Source organism: Armigeres subalbatus, chromosome 1 (assembly GCF_024139115.2).
Source record: "Armigeres subalbatus isolate Guangzhou_Male chromosome 1, GZ_Asu_2, whole genome shotgun sequence".
Lineage (NCBI taxonomy): Eukaryota > Metazoa > Arthropoda > Insecta > Diptera > Culicidae > Armigeres > Armigeres subalbatus.
In genome coordinates this window covers 142562973-142582083 of record NC_085139.1, presented here as the reverse complement: position 1 = coordinate 142582083, position 19111 = coordinate 142562973, and the positions used below count along the sequence as shown (strand labels likewise).

General features: G+C 36.0%; 1 protein-coding gene across 3 annotated transcripts in view; it reads left to right on the top strand.

Annotated features, from left to right (window-relative positions):
- Positions 1-17844, top strand: part of LOC134205191 (sodium-independent sulfate anion transporter) — a 189405-nt gene extending 171561 nt beyond the window's left edge. For all 3 annotated transcript variants that reach the window (XM_062680212.1, XM_062680214.1, XM_062680213.1), the window contains exons 5-9: positions 9056-9469; positions 13226-13580; positions 13639-13941; positions 14505-14650; positions 14712-17844. In XM_062680212.1, coding sequence (XP_062536196.1) covers positions 9056-9469; positions 13226-13580; positions 13639-13941; positions 14505-14650; positions 14712-15068 — 1575 coding nt within the window. In that variant the 3' untranslated portion in view covers positions 15069-17844. The remainder of the gene's footprint in view (positions 1-9055; positions 9470-13225; positions 13581-13638; positions 13942-14504; positions 14651-14711) is intronic.
- The last annotated feature ends 1267 nt before the right edge of the window (positions 17845-19111 follow it).

The following is a 19111-nucleotide window of genomic DNA, read 5'->3' as shown; positions in this document are numbered from 1 at the left end:
TTGGAAAATGATAAAAAAAAACTATGTTTTGATCCATAAAACTTCAACAGCGCAATTTTAGCTTAGTTATGGATCCTCAAATTGTTCTTTATGGATACTCTTGAACTATTTTATAGATTTGTGGTAGCGTTTTATGGAACATTTAGATGTTATTCATGGATATATTTGAATTTTTTATGGATCGTTTTTGCACATTTAACATTACAAAGTAAGGGCTGCTGCCTTTAAACGTTAAGAAAAATCATCAACAATGCTAGCTACTTGCTTCACAGATATAGCATAGCATATAGCTTTGGTTTGGCTATAGTATATGCTCATAAATGGCCAGACAGAGTAATCTATTTGATTCAGGTCAGGAGAGTTTGAAGGCTCCTTGGGTAAATACATCTGGAAAACCTCTTATGAAGTTCCAGCGTTCCAAGTTTTGCTCCATGTGATGATTCTTAATTTTGTTGAAACTTTGACCAAAACGTGTGCTTATCCAAGGAGCTGCAGTGCCTTTTTTAAGCTTCTGGTAGAATGATTGATTTTGGCCAATACTGCAAAAGGTCGTGATCGTCATAAGACAGAGAGCAAAGCGCCTTTTTTTTTATCTCAGACGACCAAATGAAAGAATCGTGAGATGTTTGATCAATTTCCCATAAAATTCGGTCATGAAAGGATGTTGTGCCTTGTTTTAAAATTAAAATTTCTAAATTATTTTAACATGTCATGATTCTTAATTTTGATGAAAATTCTATTCATTTTGACCAAAACGTGTGCTTATCCAAGGAGCTGCAGTGCCTTTTTAAGCTTCTGGTAGAATGATTGATTTTGGCCAATACTGCAAAAGGTCGTAATCGTCATAAGACAGAGAGCAAAGCGCCTTTTTTTTTATCTCAGACGACCAAATGAAAGAATCGTGAGATGTTTGATCAATTTCCCATAAAATTCGGTCATGAAAGGATGTTGTGCCTTGTTTTAAAATTAAAATTTCTAAATTATTTTAATATGTATATGCAAAGAATATTGACTAGTCGATAAATTAAACCTTATTGCCTAATTTGGCCAACCCTGAAAAATGCATATTTTCCAAAAAATATCGAACAGTTTCACTAGTGAAGAAGTATGAGGGATAGATCTTCTGTTAGAGCTAATAAAACCCTCGAAAATTGCTTTATTTTTGGAGTTATGCGAAAAACTGGCCAAATTAGGAACATGGCCAAAACTGGTTTTCTCGTGACTAAAAACATAGCGAATTAATACAAGCAATTTGCGCATAGCTAGCATATGCATCATGAGAAACTGTGTGTGGAATGAATGCAAGATTGTAGTAAAATCTTGCATACTCTGATCGAGTGAAGGGGAAGATGCTTCAAAATGCCAAAATTAAAGAATGTAAACCAAAATATTGGATTATTTCTATGTGCAGGCACAACAAACTAGTTTCTTATTACAATGATCTCCTACCAAAAATTATAGTGACCAAAATTTGTTTTAATTTGTGCCTGTGGCAAAATGCACTTGATGTGATGCAAAATTACACACTTGCATGAGAAATGAAAGTAAACGCATGGTTGTTTGTAAAACTTTTTTTTTTTCTTTATTATCGAGACTTTCAGCCCGAGGCTGGCTCGTCTCGTTGGGAAAGAGGAGTAATTACATTTTGGTTCATTATTCTAGTGCTGGGATTGGACCAGATGGGTTCCGTCGTAAATTTGTTATTCTAGAGGGGGGGTGGCCCATTTAGGTGCCGAAAAAGAAAAAGTTGAAATATATGTTTGGTGCATGTTATTTGATGGAACGGAAATCTTACGGAAGAGTCGCAAAAACCACACATTATTAATTTTTACAATCTTTTCACCAGATCTCTATAACGAATATCTATTATAGAGACGAGCTCGGTGGTCTAGTGGCTACCGCTTCTGCCTTATAAGCAGGAGGTCGTGGGTTCAATTCCAGGCTCGTCCCTTTCCTACTTTGTATTTCTATCTTAGTTCTTTCTGTGTTTCACGTTCTACCAAAACGATTCCTACTGTTAATAACCTTCCACACAATCCCAAAACCTCCCGTGGCACCTATGAGAGGTCGTAGAGTTCTCTGCATCTTTCTTAAGTAGGTGTCCAACTAACCATCCTTCCCCTTCCTCAGCATTCGCAAGGACGTGGCCAGGACAGATCTCGACTATTGGAGAGTGCATTGCTTCCATCTAAGAGGTAGTGATTAGTCCCAAGTCAATATCTATGGTAACGGATGAAAATAATGCTACTCTAATACAATAGTCTTGGCTTGTACCACCTACGCATTTGTGCGAATTGCTCAATGCTAATGCTAATGCTAATGCTAATCTCTATAATGAATATCTATTATTGAATTATATTGATAATCATCTCAAATGTACCGTCGTCGGGGGTGACAATGGGTCAAATGGGGGTGAGAATGGGTCACTGTTTCAAGTACTTAGAATTCTTGTAGAATAGATTGAATGTATCTGAGGGCAAGAAGACTAAAATATAAGAGACCTTTTTGAACAATTTTGCTATCCAACCTTCAGGCTACCGGTAAGAGCGATGACCCATTCTCACCCCCCAGACCCATTGTCACCCCCGATGGCGGTACTATAAACGATTATATGAATAATTGTACACACCAAATTTTCTTTAAGTCATCCACCAAAATGATTTGCTGGAATCACACCAGCAAAGTAATGTTTTGCTGTTTTACAGCATTTCCTTTATAAGTTTACTGAATTTCAGCACTTGGTTCAACAAGTGTCAGCAACAACCTTGTGTTTGCTGAAAACCAGCAAACCTATCAAAACGTCAGTTGAAAATGTCATTTGATATCCATGTACAATTTTCAATACCTCGTGTTTGATTTTCAACCTACAAGGACAGTGGGATTCAAACGTTCAGTGAATGATTTTATTTTAGGACTTGCTTGGTAAGTATGTTTAATTTCAACAAAATCCATCTTAGAATGGCAGAAAGTGGCAGAAAATAGTTGTGATTATGATGAATATAGACCATTATTTTCTTTCTTGATTTCAGGCGGATTGATATTGTGGATTGTGGACCAGAAAAAAGAAGTCTCGGTGTTACAAAATGTTGGATATAAATAAATAAAAATTACTTAGTGATTATTGAAAAATATACATATAATAAAAGATAGACATGTAATATAAGAACACTTAATTTATTTTCAAGGCTAAGAACTACCGATTTTTTGCAAATATTTTTTATCAATTCTAATTTATTTATAATCCTGGAAATTGCTGAAAATACAGCTAAAAATGAACGTTAATCTTTTGCTGGTTAACCAGCAATATGGTTTTTCAATTTGCTGAATACCAGCATTTGAACTGTCATTCCCGTTAAAATTAATTTTGCTGGTTAAACAGCAATTTATTTTGCTGAGTGAATTGCTGGATGAACAGCACAAAAAAAATCAGCAAAATTTTTCTGGTTTCCAGCGAAATAAAATTAGTGTGTAGGATTAGAAACATTTTGTCACATGAGTGCGTTATGCACAGTTCTCCCCTACACGTGTGTAGGTTCGGTATCCCCGAGTGAAAATTGATAATTCTTGTTTCGGTCAGACAGGAATTTTTATATAATTTGTCCGAGTTGGAACGTGTTTCGTTCTATTCGCGGGTGATTAGCAACGCCACGAGTAAGAATTGGTAGCCCCTACCACGGATAATCAGTTTATTTGAAACGAGTAATCGTGAAACGAGAGTAATCGTGCCTGCTAGTAGGTACAAAGTATACGTCTTCTTCTATATTGGCATTGGATTCCCCACAGGGATATTGCCGTCTCAACAATGTGAAGGTCTGAAACTTCTTGATTTTCCTATTTTGTGCAAAACTATGCTTCGGAACGTTGTCCTACGTTGTACGATGTTCCTGAAGGGCTTAAAAAAACTCACACTTACGGTGCTCGGGTAATATTGACCCGGATTTGAGTTAGCAATATCTCAGACATTTCTCAGCCAAATTCACATGTTTATATACCAAAATAATCATCAGCTCATAAATTTTCCGAAACTGACCTAAGATTGTTGATCGGTCACACCTGCATCTTGTAATCGTCGGAGGAAGATAGGCCACTTTTATATGTAGAAAATTGCACACGAATACGATTTTATTGCTGTTTTTTTCTTCTCGGAAATGTACCCAATACTATTTCAATGATGATAAATGATGAAATGATGGATTTTAGAGCCTTGATCTACCAAGTCTATTACGCTTGGTACGAAACCAATAGAAACCCATGGTGCCCATACAGGCCCTTGAAGGCCATGCGCATAATTTATGATCTGGATATGTCCAAACCGGGTGTTCTAAGTTCTCCAAATCATTCTGGAGTTCAGACGAATTGATCTACCAAGATTACTGGACTTGATATCAAGCCAATAACAACCCATACAGGTCTTTAGAAGCCATGCGCATGATCTACGATTAAGATATGTCCCATCCGGATGTTCTAAGTTCTCCGATTCATACAGGAGTTCAGACGAATTGGTCTACCAAGCCAACTCGATATCAAGTCAATAACAACCCATACAGGCCCTTAAAGGCCATGTGTATGATTTACGTTCTAGATATTTCCTACTCGAATGTTCTATGTTTTCCAAATCATTGTAGAGTTCAGACCAATTGATCTACCAAGACAACTGGGCTCGATACAAAATCGATAGCAACCCATGGTGTTCATACAGACCCTTAGAGGCCATGAGCATAATTTACGATCTATGTGTGTCTACACCAGATGTTAGAAGTTCTCCAAATCATTCTGGAATTCAGATGAATTGGTCTACCACGACAACAGGACTCGATACAAAGCCAATAGTAACCCATGGAGTTTATACATGCCCTTAGAGGCCTTGTGCATGATTTACGATCTAGATATGTCCAAACCGGATGTTCTAAGTTCTCCAAATCATTCTGGAGTTCAGACGAATTGATCTACCAAGATTCTTGGACTCGATGTGAAGCCAATAACAACCGGTCTGTATATATCTAGATCATAAATTATGCTCATAGCCTTTAAGAGCCTGTATGGGCACCATGGGATGCTATTGGTTTCGTACCAAGCGTAATAGACTTGGTAGACCAGGGCTGTAAAACCCAGAATGGTTTGGAGAACTTAGAACATCTGTAGAAATATTATCTGCATTCACGATTGATCATCACTGAAATAGTATTAGGTACATTTCTGAGAAAAAAAAACAGCAATAAAATCGTTCATTTGCGATTTTCGTGTGCAATTTTCGTCCATATAAAAGTGGCCAACTGACGATCCTTCCTCCTACGATTACAGGATGTAGGTGTGGCCGATCAACAATCTGAGAAAATTTATGAGCTAATGATTATTTTGGAATATAAACATGTAAATTTGGCTGAGAAATGCCTGAGATATTGCTAAGTCCATCCGGGTCAATATGACCCGAACACCGTAAGTGTCAGTTTTTTTAGCATTGTAGGAAGGTTAAATACTATTTTGGTTAAGTTCTGTTATTTTTCCTTTTCTTCTTCTTCTTCCACAGATTACTGCATCTCTTCGTCGAAAACTTCGATAGTTTTCTCCTCATTAATTTCCTCATCAATACCTTCTTCATTGTCCTGGCTTCCACTACTTCGACGAACGTAATTGTCGGTTTCTTGGGCTTCTCCTGAATCCATTTACTTCGCAGAGGACATGCCTCTTTGCGATGTCCTTCCTTTTGGCACTCGAAACATTTGTCATCGTATTTCTCTTTTAACGTATGTAAAGATACCTGGTACAAGTGATCGAAGTCAAAATCCACTGGAATTTTTTCTCGAATTGAATACTCCACTGAACCATATTGTCCGATAACCGAAGATAGATCTTCATCTGGTAGTTCTGATGCAAGATCAAATACCCTAACATACAGTATGTTACTTTCAACAATCATTCGAACTTTTTTTCAAGCTGTGTCTACGCTGGACATCGGCCCAAAGATCTAGCTTCCGACGTTTTGTAAACAGTTTCCATAAGTTTTACATCAATGCCCAATTGTTTAACAAATCTCGCTATCTCGTTGTCATGCAAACAACGAACGACCAAATTGATCTAGACGGAGCAAACAAAGGCAACCTATTATCTACCTATTATCGTACCTATTATCACAAGTAGACGTTATTTTAACGGTGCGTGCACATCGCAACAAACAATTTAGGCTTAATAAACATTTTTTTAAGGCTCAAGAACCTAATTTTTAACCAAATAAGTTTTTTTCAGCTTACAAGGTTTGTTAGGGTGGCGTTGAAAAGACGCTACGTGGGCATCGCTCTATATGCTGAACAATCGATTTTAATTTCAAAACTGCACAAAAATTATAACGTCATATATGGGCTGTTGGATAAGAGAGTAGGGGAAGGAAGGGCAATATGCCCTAGCTAAGCAAAGACTGCTTTAATTTCTTAGCTGTAATGATTTTCATGGGTATTTTTACCTCATGCAACAGTTAAACCACGTTAAACAATATAGATGTTTCATCAAAATGTGGAAAATTTCGGTTTTTCCAACCTTCCTATCTTTCATTATGACACTTTTTTGCTTAACTTAAATAATTTTAGGTCTAGTTTCGTTACGACCATACCAAATACGGTAAATATGATGCAATACCTAATCAGCGATGGTGAATTTGAAAAACTTTCATCTACTCAGTGGCTGAGTAAAATTATATTGGCGTATCTTTTTCTTTATTTAGGGGAAGGGGGGCAATATGCCCTAGCTAAGCAAACACTGCTTTATTGTCTTATTTGTAATGCTATTCATGGCTATTTTTATAGTATGCAACAGTTTAACAAGATAGCTAGTTGATGCCATTCAAAAATTGTCAAAAATCTCCATCATATTAGGGGTATACACTTAACGGCGTAGGTCGCTGCGTATCTGATTATAGAAATGTTTCACACTCAATCACAAGGGACATATTTCAAATCGCCTATGAAACATTTCCATAAACAGATACACAGCAACCTACGCCGTTAAGTGAATCCCCCTATTGATAATATTCACATTTCATAAAGTGGTGATATTCTGTTGCCGGAAAACTCATGAGGCAAAACGCCTTTTAGCTGGAAGCTCCTAGGGAACAAAGCACCACGCGTCTGCGTATCAGCATTCTGGCGTGGATAGTGCGTGGAGACGCAAGTACATTGTAGGTTAGTGCCACTAGGGCATTTTGACTCGCCAAAATGTTAGATGTTTCTTAAAAATGTGGAAATTTTCGGTTTTTCCGACCTTCCCATACACTATTTTGAAACTTTTTTCGCCTAACCTACATAATTTTAGATCTAGTTTTGTTACGGCCATCTTAATGACGGTAAATATGAGGGAAACCACAAAAGGCGTTTTGCCTCGGGGGGACGTTTTGGGGCCTCTTCCCCTACTTAATTTCCGTCAACAGCAAAACTACTTAAACCTATGAACAGTCCAATTTTTGACGGAAATTAAGTAAAATTTCCTTGAGAAAAAAAAACCGGCAATACTATTTAACTCAGTTGCTGAGTAGATGAAAATAAGCGATAGTGATAGGTCAAGACAACCCACGTGTAGCCAACACAGTATCGCTAGCTGAGAGGACTTCTGGCCTAAACTCGGGGGAATAGTGCAGGTTCCTGGAGAGGAGCTCTCCGGACCCAACGAGCGAACCTGAACACAGGCGAGCACCATTTTTTTATTTTATTCAGTCGCGAGTCATCGAAAAGAAAGTGCGAGTTTCCTTGAAGCCCGAAAATTCTTGTTAATGACTGCATGAAAGTGAAATGTTAATCAATTAATTACACATTTTGAAAGCGTACATAACAGCGAATGCTTGTACATCTGCGTATCTGATTATTGAAATTCTTCATACACCATCACGAGGGACATGTTTCAGATCGCTTACACTGAAAATATTCCACACGACTGAATAATGTTCTTTTCCACGAGGATCTAACGTGTTTCTACAATCTGCATTTTCATCAATGAACCACGTTAAATTGACAAGAAATTAATTAGATTTAACACTATTTGAACAAACTGTAAATTTTAACGTGTTTTGAACATGATTATATGCAGCTGTCATTAGTGGTGGCAGTAAGATGGCGAGAATTAAATGTTTGTGTTGAAAGTCAAGGTAGAGTCGGTTTCTACCGTATTACAATTTCGCTTGAAAAAGTTGCGGCTGTTGATTGCAAAGTGTTTGCATGAATAAATTCAAAATGGTAAGTTCATACTATAAATCTATTCTAAAAACCAATAAATAATAGTCACTTTTTAGATGAACTCCAACAAAAAAGCTACACCGCCACTACTATCTATTAGACAGGAAGAATCCATCAAGCAAAACCTGGAAATCTTTATCCCGGATTCATCAACCATCAGAGATAGTTTATTATATATGCAGACTTTAATTTATATAATTAATTATGTACATTGAAACCAGGTTAAATAAATCAGCAAACGCATTTTTTATATTTTTTTCAAAAGTTAAAAATAATACGCGGCATGAATTTTGACAGAACAGCATCACTGGAACAACAGCATCACTTTGCAATCTAACGTGTTTTTCATTTTCATTCTCAGTGCTGGTCAATTGTATCGAGCGATTCATATTTTGACACTTGGGACTGGATTTACACGTTAATCTGGTATGTTTCTCAACTAGTGAAAATTCACATGTGAAACCATTAGCATGAACGTGTAGAATATTGTCAGTGTATGAAATATTGCCATAAACAGATACGCAGATATTTACGTAGTTGAGTGAATGAATACCCCTAATGTGTTGAAAATACGCATCAGTAGTAAAATAGATTATTACTTCTTCATATTATGAGTAGTCCATTAACTAATTTACAGTTTTGACGATATGTTAGTTAAAATATGTGCCTCATTTTACAAAAAATATCAGTTCGGCCTTTTATTCCGATCTCTTATTTTTTTTATCTTCCGAACTTTCATTCTTTGATCTTGGTGTTGGATTCTGAATAAAATATTAAATTCTATGTTTGCTGAATGCTAATTATTTCCTCACTAATTATAATTTCTATCTCTCCCACAGTACGGTCTATATGGTTCCTTCGTTGGTTGTATCGTGTACATTTTCCTCGGCAGCTGCAAAGATGTTCCAATGGGACCATCTGCCATATCAGCGCTTCTCACGTACCAAACAGCTCGTGGAAATGTCCACAAAGCAGTCCTACTCTCGTTGCTAACGGGCATAATTGAGCTTGTGATGGGTCTCTTCGGATTAGGTTTTCTGGTGGATTTTGTATCTGGACCAGTCTCTTCTGGTTTCACGTCAGCAGTATCGTTGATCATCGTCACTTCACAGATCAAGGACGTGCTCGGAATTACAGCGAAAGGAACCACTTTTCTGGAGATTTGGCAGTCAATCTTCAACGATATCCATAATGTGCGAGCCTGGGACACGGTACTAGGAATCACATGCATTGCAGTGTTGCTGATTATGAGAGTAAGTTTTTTAGATTGCATTTGTTATACCTATCCGTTGGATGACCAAAAGGTTTAGGCGTGTTCCACAATACTGCGTACTAACGAAAAGAATAGCTTCAAAATGTATGACTGCATTCGGAAGCAAACAAATTGAACGTAACTGGAACCCAAATATTAATATAAAAAACTTTCAATTTCGACTAGAAACTGAAACTTGGCAAGAAATCAAACCAGGATAAAGAGCCCTGGGAATCCAGAAATAGAAATAATTTCAGGCCTTCCAGTGTAAATGATATAAAATTCTCCAAAACAACCTTTAACTTTTACTTATACTTAGTGTACGAGTAAATCTCAAGCTTGGGACTTAATCAGGTCAACCATGTAAAAAATCAACAGAACTGTCATTTGGACCTATTGCTAACTAACATTTATGATGACTTTAGTGTGAACGAATCACTCACACCATTATGGAGAAATGAAGTGTTTCACACGGCAATCGAATACTCTTTGTTTTTACACGATGTTTCCCACCTAATGACTATCAAATTGAGGAATTTCTGGATTATTAAGCAGCTAATTACGAGAACATTAGAAATAAATTAAACATTATTGATTGGCAAACAACTTTGAGGAATGAAGATAATATCGAAAATGCTGCTCATTTATTTTACAGTAAATTGTTCAAAATAATAAAAGAAGAAGTTCCAGTTAAAAAACGTATACGCTGCTACAAATAAAGAACTTAAAAATCGAAAAAGCGCATAGAAATCACAAAAAAATTAATAATTCAAGTAGTATGGAAAATTATTTGAACATTTGCGATCAACTTAATACGGCTATGCACACAGCATTTGATGAGTATAATGCAAAAACTGAAGCGGAAATTAAATCTTGTCCCAAAATATTTTTCCAATATGTAAACACCAAACTAAAGACTGACAATTTTCCCTCAATAATGTACATAGACAGCAAAGTGGGTACTAATTCTGATGAGATTTGCAATTTGTTTGCTGAGTATTTCCGTGAAATTTACTCTGAACACTCAGAGGAGGACCGTGATTACGCGTTTTTTGATTTCTATCCTGAGTTCTCAAACGATATAAGCGTCGACCAAATTAATGTTCTTGACATCTTGGACGCGTTAAAACAATTGGACGTAACAAAGAGTACCGGTCCAGATGGTGTTCCCCCGTATTTTTGAAAATTATGGCAGCTGAGCTCACTGCTCCTTTGTTTTGGCTTTTCAATATGTCACTAAAATCTGGAGAATTTCCTAAACCGTGGAAAACTTCCTTTCTGGTGCCGATTTTCAAGTCTGGCAAAAATCCGACATCCGCAATTACCGCGGAATCGCTCTTCTCTCCACCATTCCAAAATTACTCGAAGCAATTGTCAATGAGAAAATATTCAACCAAATAAAAATAGGATCACTACAAGCCAGCACGGATTCTTTAAAGGTCGGTCGACAGCTACGAACTTACTGGAATTTGTGAATTATTCTCTTGAAGCCATGGACAGAGGAAATCACGTTGAAGTTTTATATACGGATTTTAGTAAAGCGTTCGATAGAGTTGATATACCAATGCCTCTCTTTAAACTGCAAAAATGGGAATCCAGCCTGGACTCCTTAAATGGCTTGAAGCATATCTGACCAGTCGCAATCAAATAGTTAGGTTCAAAGGAAAGCAATCTGTAGCTATTCATTCCACATCGAGTCCTGCAAGGCTCTCATTTAGGTCCGCTATTGTTTATTTTGTTTGTAAACGACTTGTCTTTCATTCTAAAGCATCTAAAAGTATTGATTTACGCTGACGATATGAAACTTTTATTGAGATCAAAGACGCTGAAGACATGAACACATTCAAACACGAGATCCAGATATTTCATAACTGGTGTATAAAAGTTTGTTACAGCTCAATATAAAGAAATGCAACTTAATTACTATAAGCAGAAAACGAAGTATTCCAAATATGACAATCACTTTAGGTAGCCAAAAGGTGACAAGATGTGATAGAGTTAGGGATCTTGGCATAATTATAGACTCTAAGCTTACGTTCATTGACCATTATAATACTATTATAAACAAAGCTAATAATATGTTAGGATTCATAAAAAGGTTTGGCTACAACTTCCACGATCCATACACTATAAAACATTATATATTGCTTATGTCAGATCGATACTTGAATATTGCAGCATAGTTTGGTCACCTTACACAGTCACGCATGACACAAGAATTGAGTCGGTACAAAAGCAATTTTTATTATATGCACTACGCAAGTTGGGGTGGACTCAACTTCCACTCCTGTCTTACAAAGCACGATGCATGCTAATTAGTATACAAACATTGAAGGAACGACGGAATATGCGATGCTATCTTTCATTAATGATGTTATGTCGAACAAGGTCGACTCAGAGGCAATATTATCCAAATTAAATTTTTATATCCCACAAAGACCTTTGCGAAATCGAACTTTATTTGCCTGTAGTAGTCATCGTACAAACTATGCGAAATTCGGACCCATAAATCAAATGATGGCTGCTTATAATAAACATTGGAATGCTATTGATTTCAATACATCTAAGACTAAATTGAAACAATACTTGCGTACTCAGTAAATGCTTGGTGTGTATAATTTTCATATCGGATAAAAGTGTTTAGTAATTTTAAGTAACGGAGAACTATATTATAAGACTAAATCTGTATCAAACAGTCTACAAACATGATTGACGACAATAAATAAATAAATAAATAAATAAAGCAAAGACTCCAAAGCTCTACTGAGAAGCTAAGAACTTGTTCGAAACATCTGGGGTAATGGTGGTATTTTGGACATCTGAATATATTTTGGACTTTTGGCCATATTTTGTTTATTTTGTTACATAAAAATGGTTCGAAATGTTATTTTGAACGAGGCAAAACAGACACATGATTCCTATTTATTTAAAGAGAGCTATTTAGGAAAACACGAAAAATATAGCCAAAAGTCCAAAATATATTTTGATGTCAAAAATACATTGTCATGTCATCATTTACTCTAACTTTTTATAAAATAAATGTAAAGCGTTTTCTAATGTAATTCATATATTTTTCTTGTGAGTTATTTACTTGTTTCAGAAAGTAGCTTCAATAATGTGACCAGCAAGTGTCCTGCGAAACGCGGGGCACCTATCTGTATTACGTCACTGGCTTGGAAATTTACATAAAAGAAGTGCATTCCGCATATAATTTGGGTTAAAAAATATTTAAAAATATTTGTGCGACCGTCCAAATTATTATAACTTTGGAAAATGAAGTTGCAAAATGCGACGTCTGGGCACATTACGCTTAAATCATGTTTTTGGACTTGCAATGTATCGTTTAAATAGAAGGAAGATAATTTTGACTGTAATAATAATCATGATTATTATAATTTCGCTGATCAATCTTTTTGGTGACCGTATATCCGATCTCAACCAAATGACTTGGCATATAAGCATATGCTGCAAAATCCTATGAGGGACGATCTTTTTAGCTGGTTTGTAATTATAAACGGTGATGTGCAAAGAGCGTGACCGACCGTTTCTTTAACCGATTGTCGATTTCAGTGGTGTTAAATAATTACCTTCAAATCGAAAGACCGTAACATTTGTTCTATGAAAGAAGATACAAAAGATTTTATCATATTTAGAATATATAGTGCGATAAACAATGTTCGATACAACGTATAATTAGCATAATTAGCAGTTCCAGTCCAAAAATTCGTCTTTATTTATCTGTTCTCTCTCTTTTCAGATTGTAGCGGGACTCAAGGTGGGGCCTCATGAGGATGAACTGAAATCAAGGAAACATCGGATTATCAATAAATTTATGTGGTTGATCGGAACCTCACGAAATGCCATTCTAGTCATAGTTTGCGGTGCCATAGGATATGTCTTCCAATCATCGGCTTCGGCGCCATTCAAACTGATTGGCGACATTCCTCCCGGCTTGCCATCCTTTGAAGTTCCTTCATTTACTCTAAACGCCAACCAAACGTCTACTGGACGAGATGAGAGTTTTGCAGAAATTGTGTCCAGCTTAGGTTCCGGATTGATTGTTATTCCCTTGATTGCCCTAATGGAAAATATTGCCATTTGCAAAGCATTCTGTAAGATCGATTTAATACTTTTTTTTCAACTTTGCGTAACTCTTATTTTGTTTCACAGCGAATGGAAAACCTGTTGATGCTACTCAGGAGCTGATCGCAATTGGGGTTGCCAACGTGGCCAATTCGTTCGCACAAGGTTTCCCAGGGACTGGGGCTCTCAGTCGGGGAGCTGTATTCAATGCATCGGGAGTTCGCACACCTCTGGCGAACATCTACACGGGAGCATTGGTCATACTGTCGCTGATGTTTTTCACACCATATTTCTCGTACATTCCGAAAGCTACACTCGCGGCTATCATCATTGCTGCGGTCGTCTTCATGGTGGAAGTCAAAGTCGTCAAACCAATGTGGCGAACCAAGAGTGAGTGTTTTCTTCCTGAATTACTAAATTCTTTCCATTTTACAAGTTGAGGCCGGAACAAATATTATTTTTTCTTTTGTCCTGTTGGTTATTTGGATAATGAAGGGGGTTGGAAATTAACCCTTAGAGGCGCAAAGCGATTTTTTTAGAAATCGTCGAAAATTTTTTTAACGTAAATAACAATTGAAATCATTAACATTAAACGTATTTTCGGTTTGTTGTTTTGAAACAACATTGCGCATTTAAGGGTTAAAAAATATTTTACAGAAAATGATAAAGTCGCACAGTTTTCTTTGGAAGAATCCCGTTAGAATCCACCGCGTAAATAATGTTACAAAGGTTTGGTTTTGGAAGGTTTATAAAACTTGTATGGGCCGTAACGCTCTGACAGACACCCTCCACAACCCCTGAAGATTACGTTATTTGTAAACTGGCTCTTCTTTTATTTTTCCAATTAATAAAATTTATCAACAGAAAATCCAGGGAGGGGAAAGAAGAAAAACATAATATTTGTTCCAACCTAATACAAAATATGTCTGCAATTCCATTTTCTTAAATTTCAGAGAGCGATTTAATCCCTGGCCTTGGAACCTTCATCGCTTGCTTGGCTCTGCCATTAGAAGTCGGTATCCTATTGGGAGTCGGTTTGAATGTCATTTTCATTCTATATCATGCAGCCAGACCTAAGATCAATGTTGAGCGGTTGACCGTAAGAATGTTAATGCGTTTTATTTGATCCTAAATACTTAAAAAAAACTTCTATTTAACAGAGTCCTGCTGGTGCGGAATACTTGATAATTACCCCGGATCGTTGCCTTATTTTCCCTTCGGTAGATTACGTGAGGAATCTAGTGACGAAGCAGTCCATACGCCAATCGCTTCCTGTTGTGATAGACTGTTCCCACGTGTATGGAGCTGACTATACCGCCGCAACGGTCATTGAAAGTATCACTCAAGACTTCGCCAGACGTGATCAACCATTGTTCTTCTACAATTTGAAGCCCAGTGTATGCGCAGTATTCGAAGGACTATCACCTGTGGACTTTGTAGTTTACTATCGGGAAGAAGATCTGGATGAGCTAATGAAAGAGAAAGCTTACAAACCAAAGCAGGTTTTAAGTGCTTAGGTCCATATAATTTGCGCTAAGTCAGGTAAAATAATCAGTATTATAAATAGTACGATTACACTGCGCAAATGTCAGTGGTTTTTATCACTTTTAGACTATCTGCATTCAACACAAAAATATGTTTACGTAGAAAGTTTGTAAATGAATGTCGATGCAAATTATTGTCGGTCAGAGCAAGAATTTACAATATATTTTATGTGAAACGGTTAATGAACTGTTAAGGTATAGTAATTCAAACATAATACTATGTTTATTTTTTAGTATTAAACGTTTAATTGAACTATTGATTATTTTCTACCCATGATATACTTGCCTTACATCGAGACTTATATTTTATTATCTAATGAAAAAATATATAGTTAATAGTCGTAGTATTATGTTTGTCCTTACTAAAACAAAACTATAAACATATTTCTTAAACTTTGAGAAAAATAGTCTCATAATTTTGAGTTTTGAAATATTATAAAACAAGTGAACAGAATAGACTTTTCTCATTTTAAAAATGAATGTTAACAAAGTTACTACGCTAAATAGAAATTTGCTTTTTTGTATAACTATGTTCATGGCGTGCCTTATTATTTCTTGTGCAGACCAGGGATTTTTAAAATTTGGTTACTTTATTTTGGCGATCATTTGAATAACATGTTACCGCAAACTGAACATAGTATTTCGTCAACATCATTACGTATTGCATTGTACAAGAATAAGATTTGTATCACAATTATGATAAACTTTGACGACGAACGGTCTAACTGTGAATATAATATGTTTTGCTAAATCAAAAGTATTCAGTTATTATTTGCACGATACTGTTTGATCCAAATTTTCCTAATTAGATCAATAACTTTGTAATGCGGACTTCTAGTTCTGAATAGAAAACATAATGCACAATGCATATTTATGCATAATTTCAAATATATCTGCACTTCTATGATCACAAATTAACCGTATAATCACTGCTGTTTTTATCAAATTCCTCATCATTTAAATTTATTAGTTTTAGTTTTGCTAGGTTTTGCTGTTGATGGCAGGTTAATGCAAAAGTGAGAAAAGTATACACAACAATGACGAACACACTACGCCATTTATGATGCGGATCAATTGTTGTTTTTTCTCTAGCCAATTCTACTTAACAATCTCGATTTTTTGGTCGCTGTTGGATATGATGATTAGCTTATGGCATTATCGGTGATGAATAACTATTGTGAAAGTTTGGAAGAGGTCGGTTTCCCGCGCATGGGAGGGTATGGAAAAAATGAAGTGTGTATGCATAGTATTTATCGTATTTACCATCATAAGAAGAACAGCTTTCAATTTGGTATTGAACTGTTCTTCCATGCCAGCAATGTACTGCTCTTCTGCGCATAGTTGTCCCATGTTGGAATCGATGAAAACATCCAAAATCAGTCAAATTGTTCCACTGAAAAATGACATTGTCATCAAACGATAACATAGGCTGGAAAACGCTCCATAAAGTGTTATCCATCTAATGTTCCTGAAAAGTGTTTCCTAAGCTCATTAGTTTCTAAAAATATAGCTAAACTTTTCAGATCTATTCGATTCTAAAATTAGTGGGACAAATTGACTCGAGTTTGAAATTTTTGATTAAAGGTAACATGGGACAATTATACGTTCAACGGCAGTGTATACATTTTATTTAACTAACATACGTGGGAAAAATGTTCGATCGATTCGGCTAGTTCGCCCGAATAGTGATCAGCATAATAATCCAGCTTTATTTTGTCAGTTTCAGTATCAACTAAACTGCCGTGAATCGCATATCTGTCCCATCTTTGCTGGATTTCCTATTCATATGGGACAAATATGCGATTCACGGCAGTATAATACATTTCGAGTAGTTAAACGAATGTTCAATCAAGAAAACTTGTGTGTAAGCCTAAAGCTTATTTTTTGTACTCGGGAGGCGGTTATTCGCATTCCTGAGCATGTGATACATGCTAAATTTTACAAATGTTCTAGTTCTACGCATAATTGTACCATGTTACCATTGATGAAAAAACTTAAGCTCGAGTCAATTTGTCCCACTGAAAAATGGAGTAGTTGTTTGATGATAATTGAGACTGAAACCCATTTAAATAAGTAGTGATTCGTTTTATGTCCTGGAAAAGTATTGTCTACGCTCATAACATCCCAAAAATATTTGTTAAATTTCAAAATCCAATCAATTCTGAAATAAGTGGGACAAATTGACTCGAGTTTGGATTTTTCCAGCAAAGGTAACATGAGACAATTATGCGTAGAACGGCCGGTAATTGTTCATTACCGATCATGTTAGAACAAAAATCGCGTTCAGATACATATTAGCAGGACATTACAATATTGCAAGTATTGTTAGTATGATAGATACATAATTTAGGCAGACGACAACTACTACCCTTCTATGTTTACTACGTATGATATCTTTGAAACAATTTTAATAGTAGCATCTAGATCGAAAAGCGATGCAACGATTATGTCATAATAGTTTACCCTACTAAAAAAAATCTTTTCGTGGAGCACATATTGATCAATTCTCATTTAATAATTCTACTTAAACAAAATAAATAGGAAGGAGAGATGGGAGTAAAATTCTACCCAAAAATAAGCTTCATCCCATAATGTATTCTTCAAGGATTTGGCTCAAGCAATGAAAAAATACATAGTTTCAAAAATACATTCACATTAAAATATTGAAAGAATGTTACACATCATATACATGATACCAATAACTGTGATAAGGCCATAATTTATTAAAAATGACAATAAACTCAAATATAGTAAATCAATTTGTTTTTTAATCATCTACACGATACTCCATGAACATGGCTTATGCCAAACGTCGATTATTTGATTTTTTTTTATACGAAACAACCAGTGGACTCATTTCTCAAGTATAGGATAGGGGCCGTCCAGAAACCACGTGGTCATATATGGGGGGAGGGGGGGTTTGGAAAATGACCACGATAAGCCACATGGGGGGAGGAAGGGTGTTGCTCTCGAACCACGTGGTTTTTTTTTTGCACGAAAAACTTTTAGTGAATAACAATAACGGTGTAAAATATACATAATATCATTGAAATTTAATGATTTAATCATTAAACGCAAAGGGCATCTAAGGGCCGATGCCTACGTAGCGTCTTTTCAACTCAGCGTTAAAAAGACGTAGGTGTGCATCGAGAAAAATCGATAACGCAGCGTCGGTCGCATCGCCGTTGCATATCTGCATTATTTGACCGTCTTAGCCTAAGACCCTATATCCATACAAAAATAAACGAAAAACAGGTTGCAATTCAGTTTCAATTTCCACAAAAAAATTTGGAAAAAAAATTAAAAAACAAATTCCGCCGCAGATGGTTTTTGGCATCACGCCGCCGACACTTTTGCATCAGCGGACTGCAGCTCTACAATTTTGATGTTCTTGTTTTTACAATAATCCAAGAAAAAATCTTAAGAAGAAAAATTCAAAAGAATTCAGGAAAAATCAAGTAAAGAAATTTCCTGTGAAAACTTTGACGTTACTTCATACAATCCTGATAAAGTGCTGGCATTCAGATTTTTTTTGAACAATTCCCTCTGAAAAAAATTTCTTGGAAATTTTGCTACAAATTGATAATGAAAAAAAAAACAAAACATCTCCAAACTCCGAAAAAAATTCCATGTCAATTCTGTCTGAAAATTTTAATAAATTTCTTCGACAAGTTCTTCCGAATCTTCGCCAGAAATTCTTCTTCATTTACAAAAGAAGTTTTTCGAACATTTTAAGGAGTGCACTTCAAAATGTTCAGTCTCCAGTTAGCCTTGCGAGCAAAGGCGTAGGATTGCCAATCCGGAGATGACGAGAGCGATTCTCGTTCCTGTCTAGGATGTTTTCGGTTGGGAAACATTCTCGACACCCTAGGTATAGTGTATCCATCGTATTTGCTACACAAGATATATAATCTTGCAATGGCTGGCATATAAAAGCTTTCAATTTATAACTGAGGAAATGCTAATAGAATATACTAAGTTGAAAAACAGACCAACTTCCAGTTGGAATATGGAGC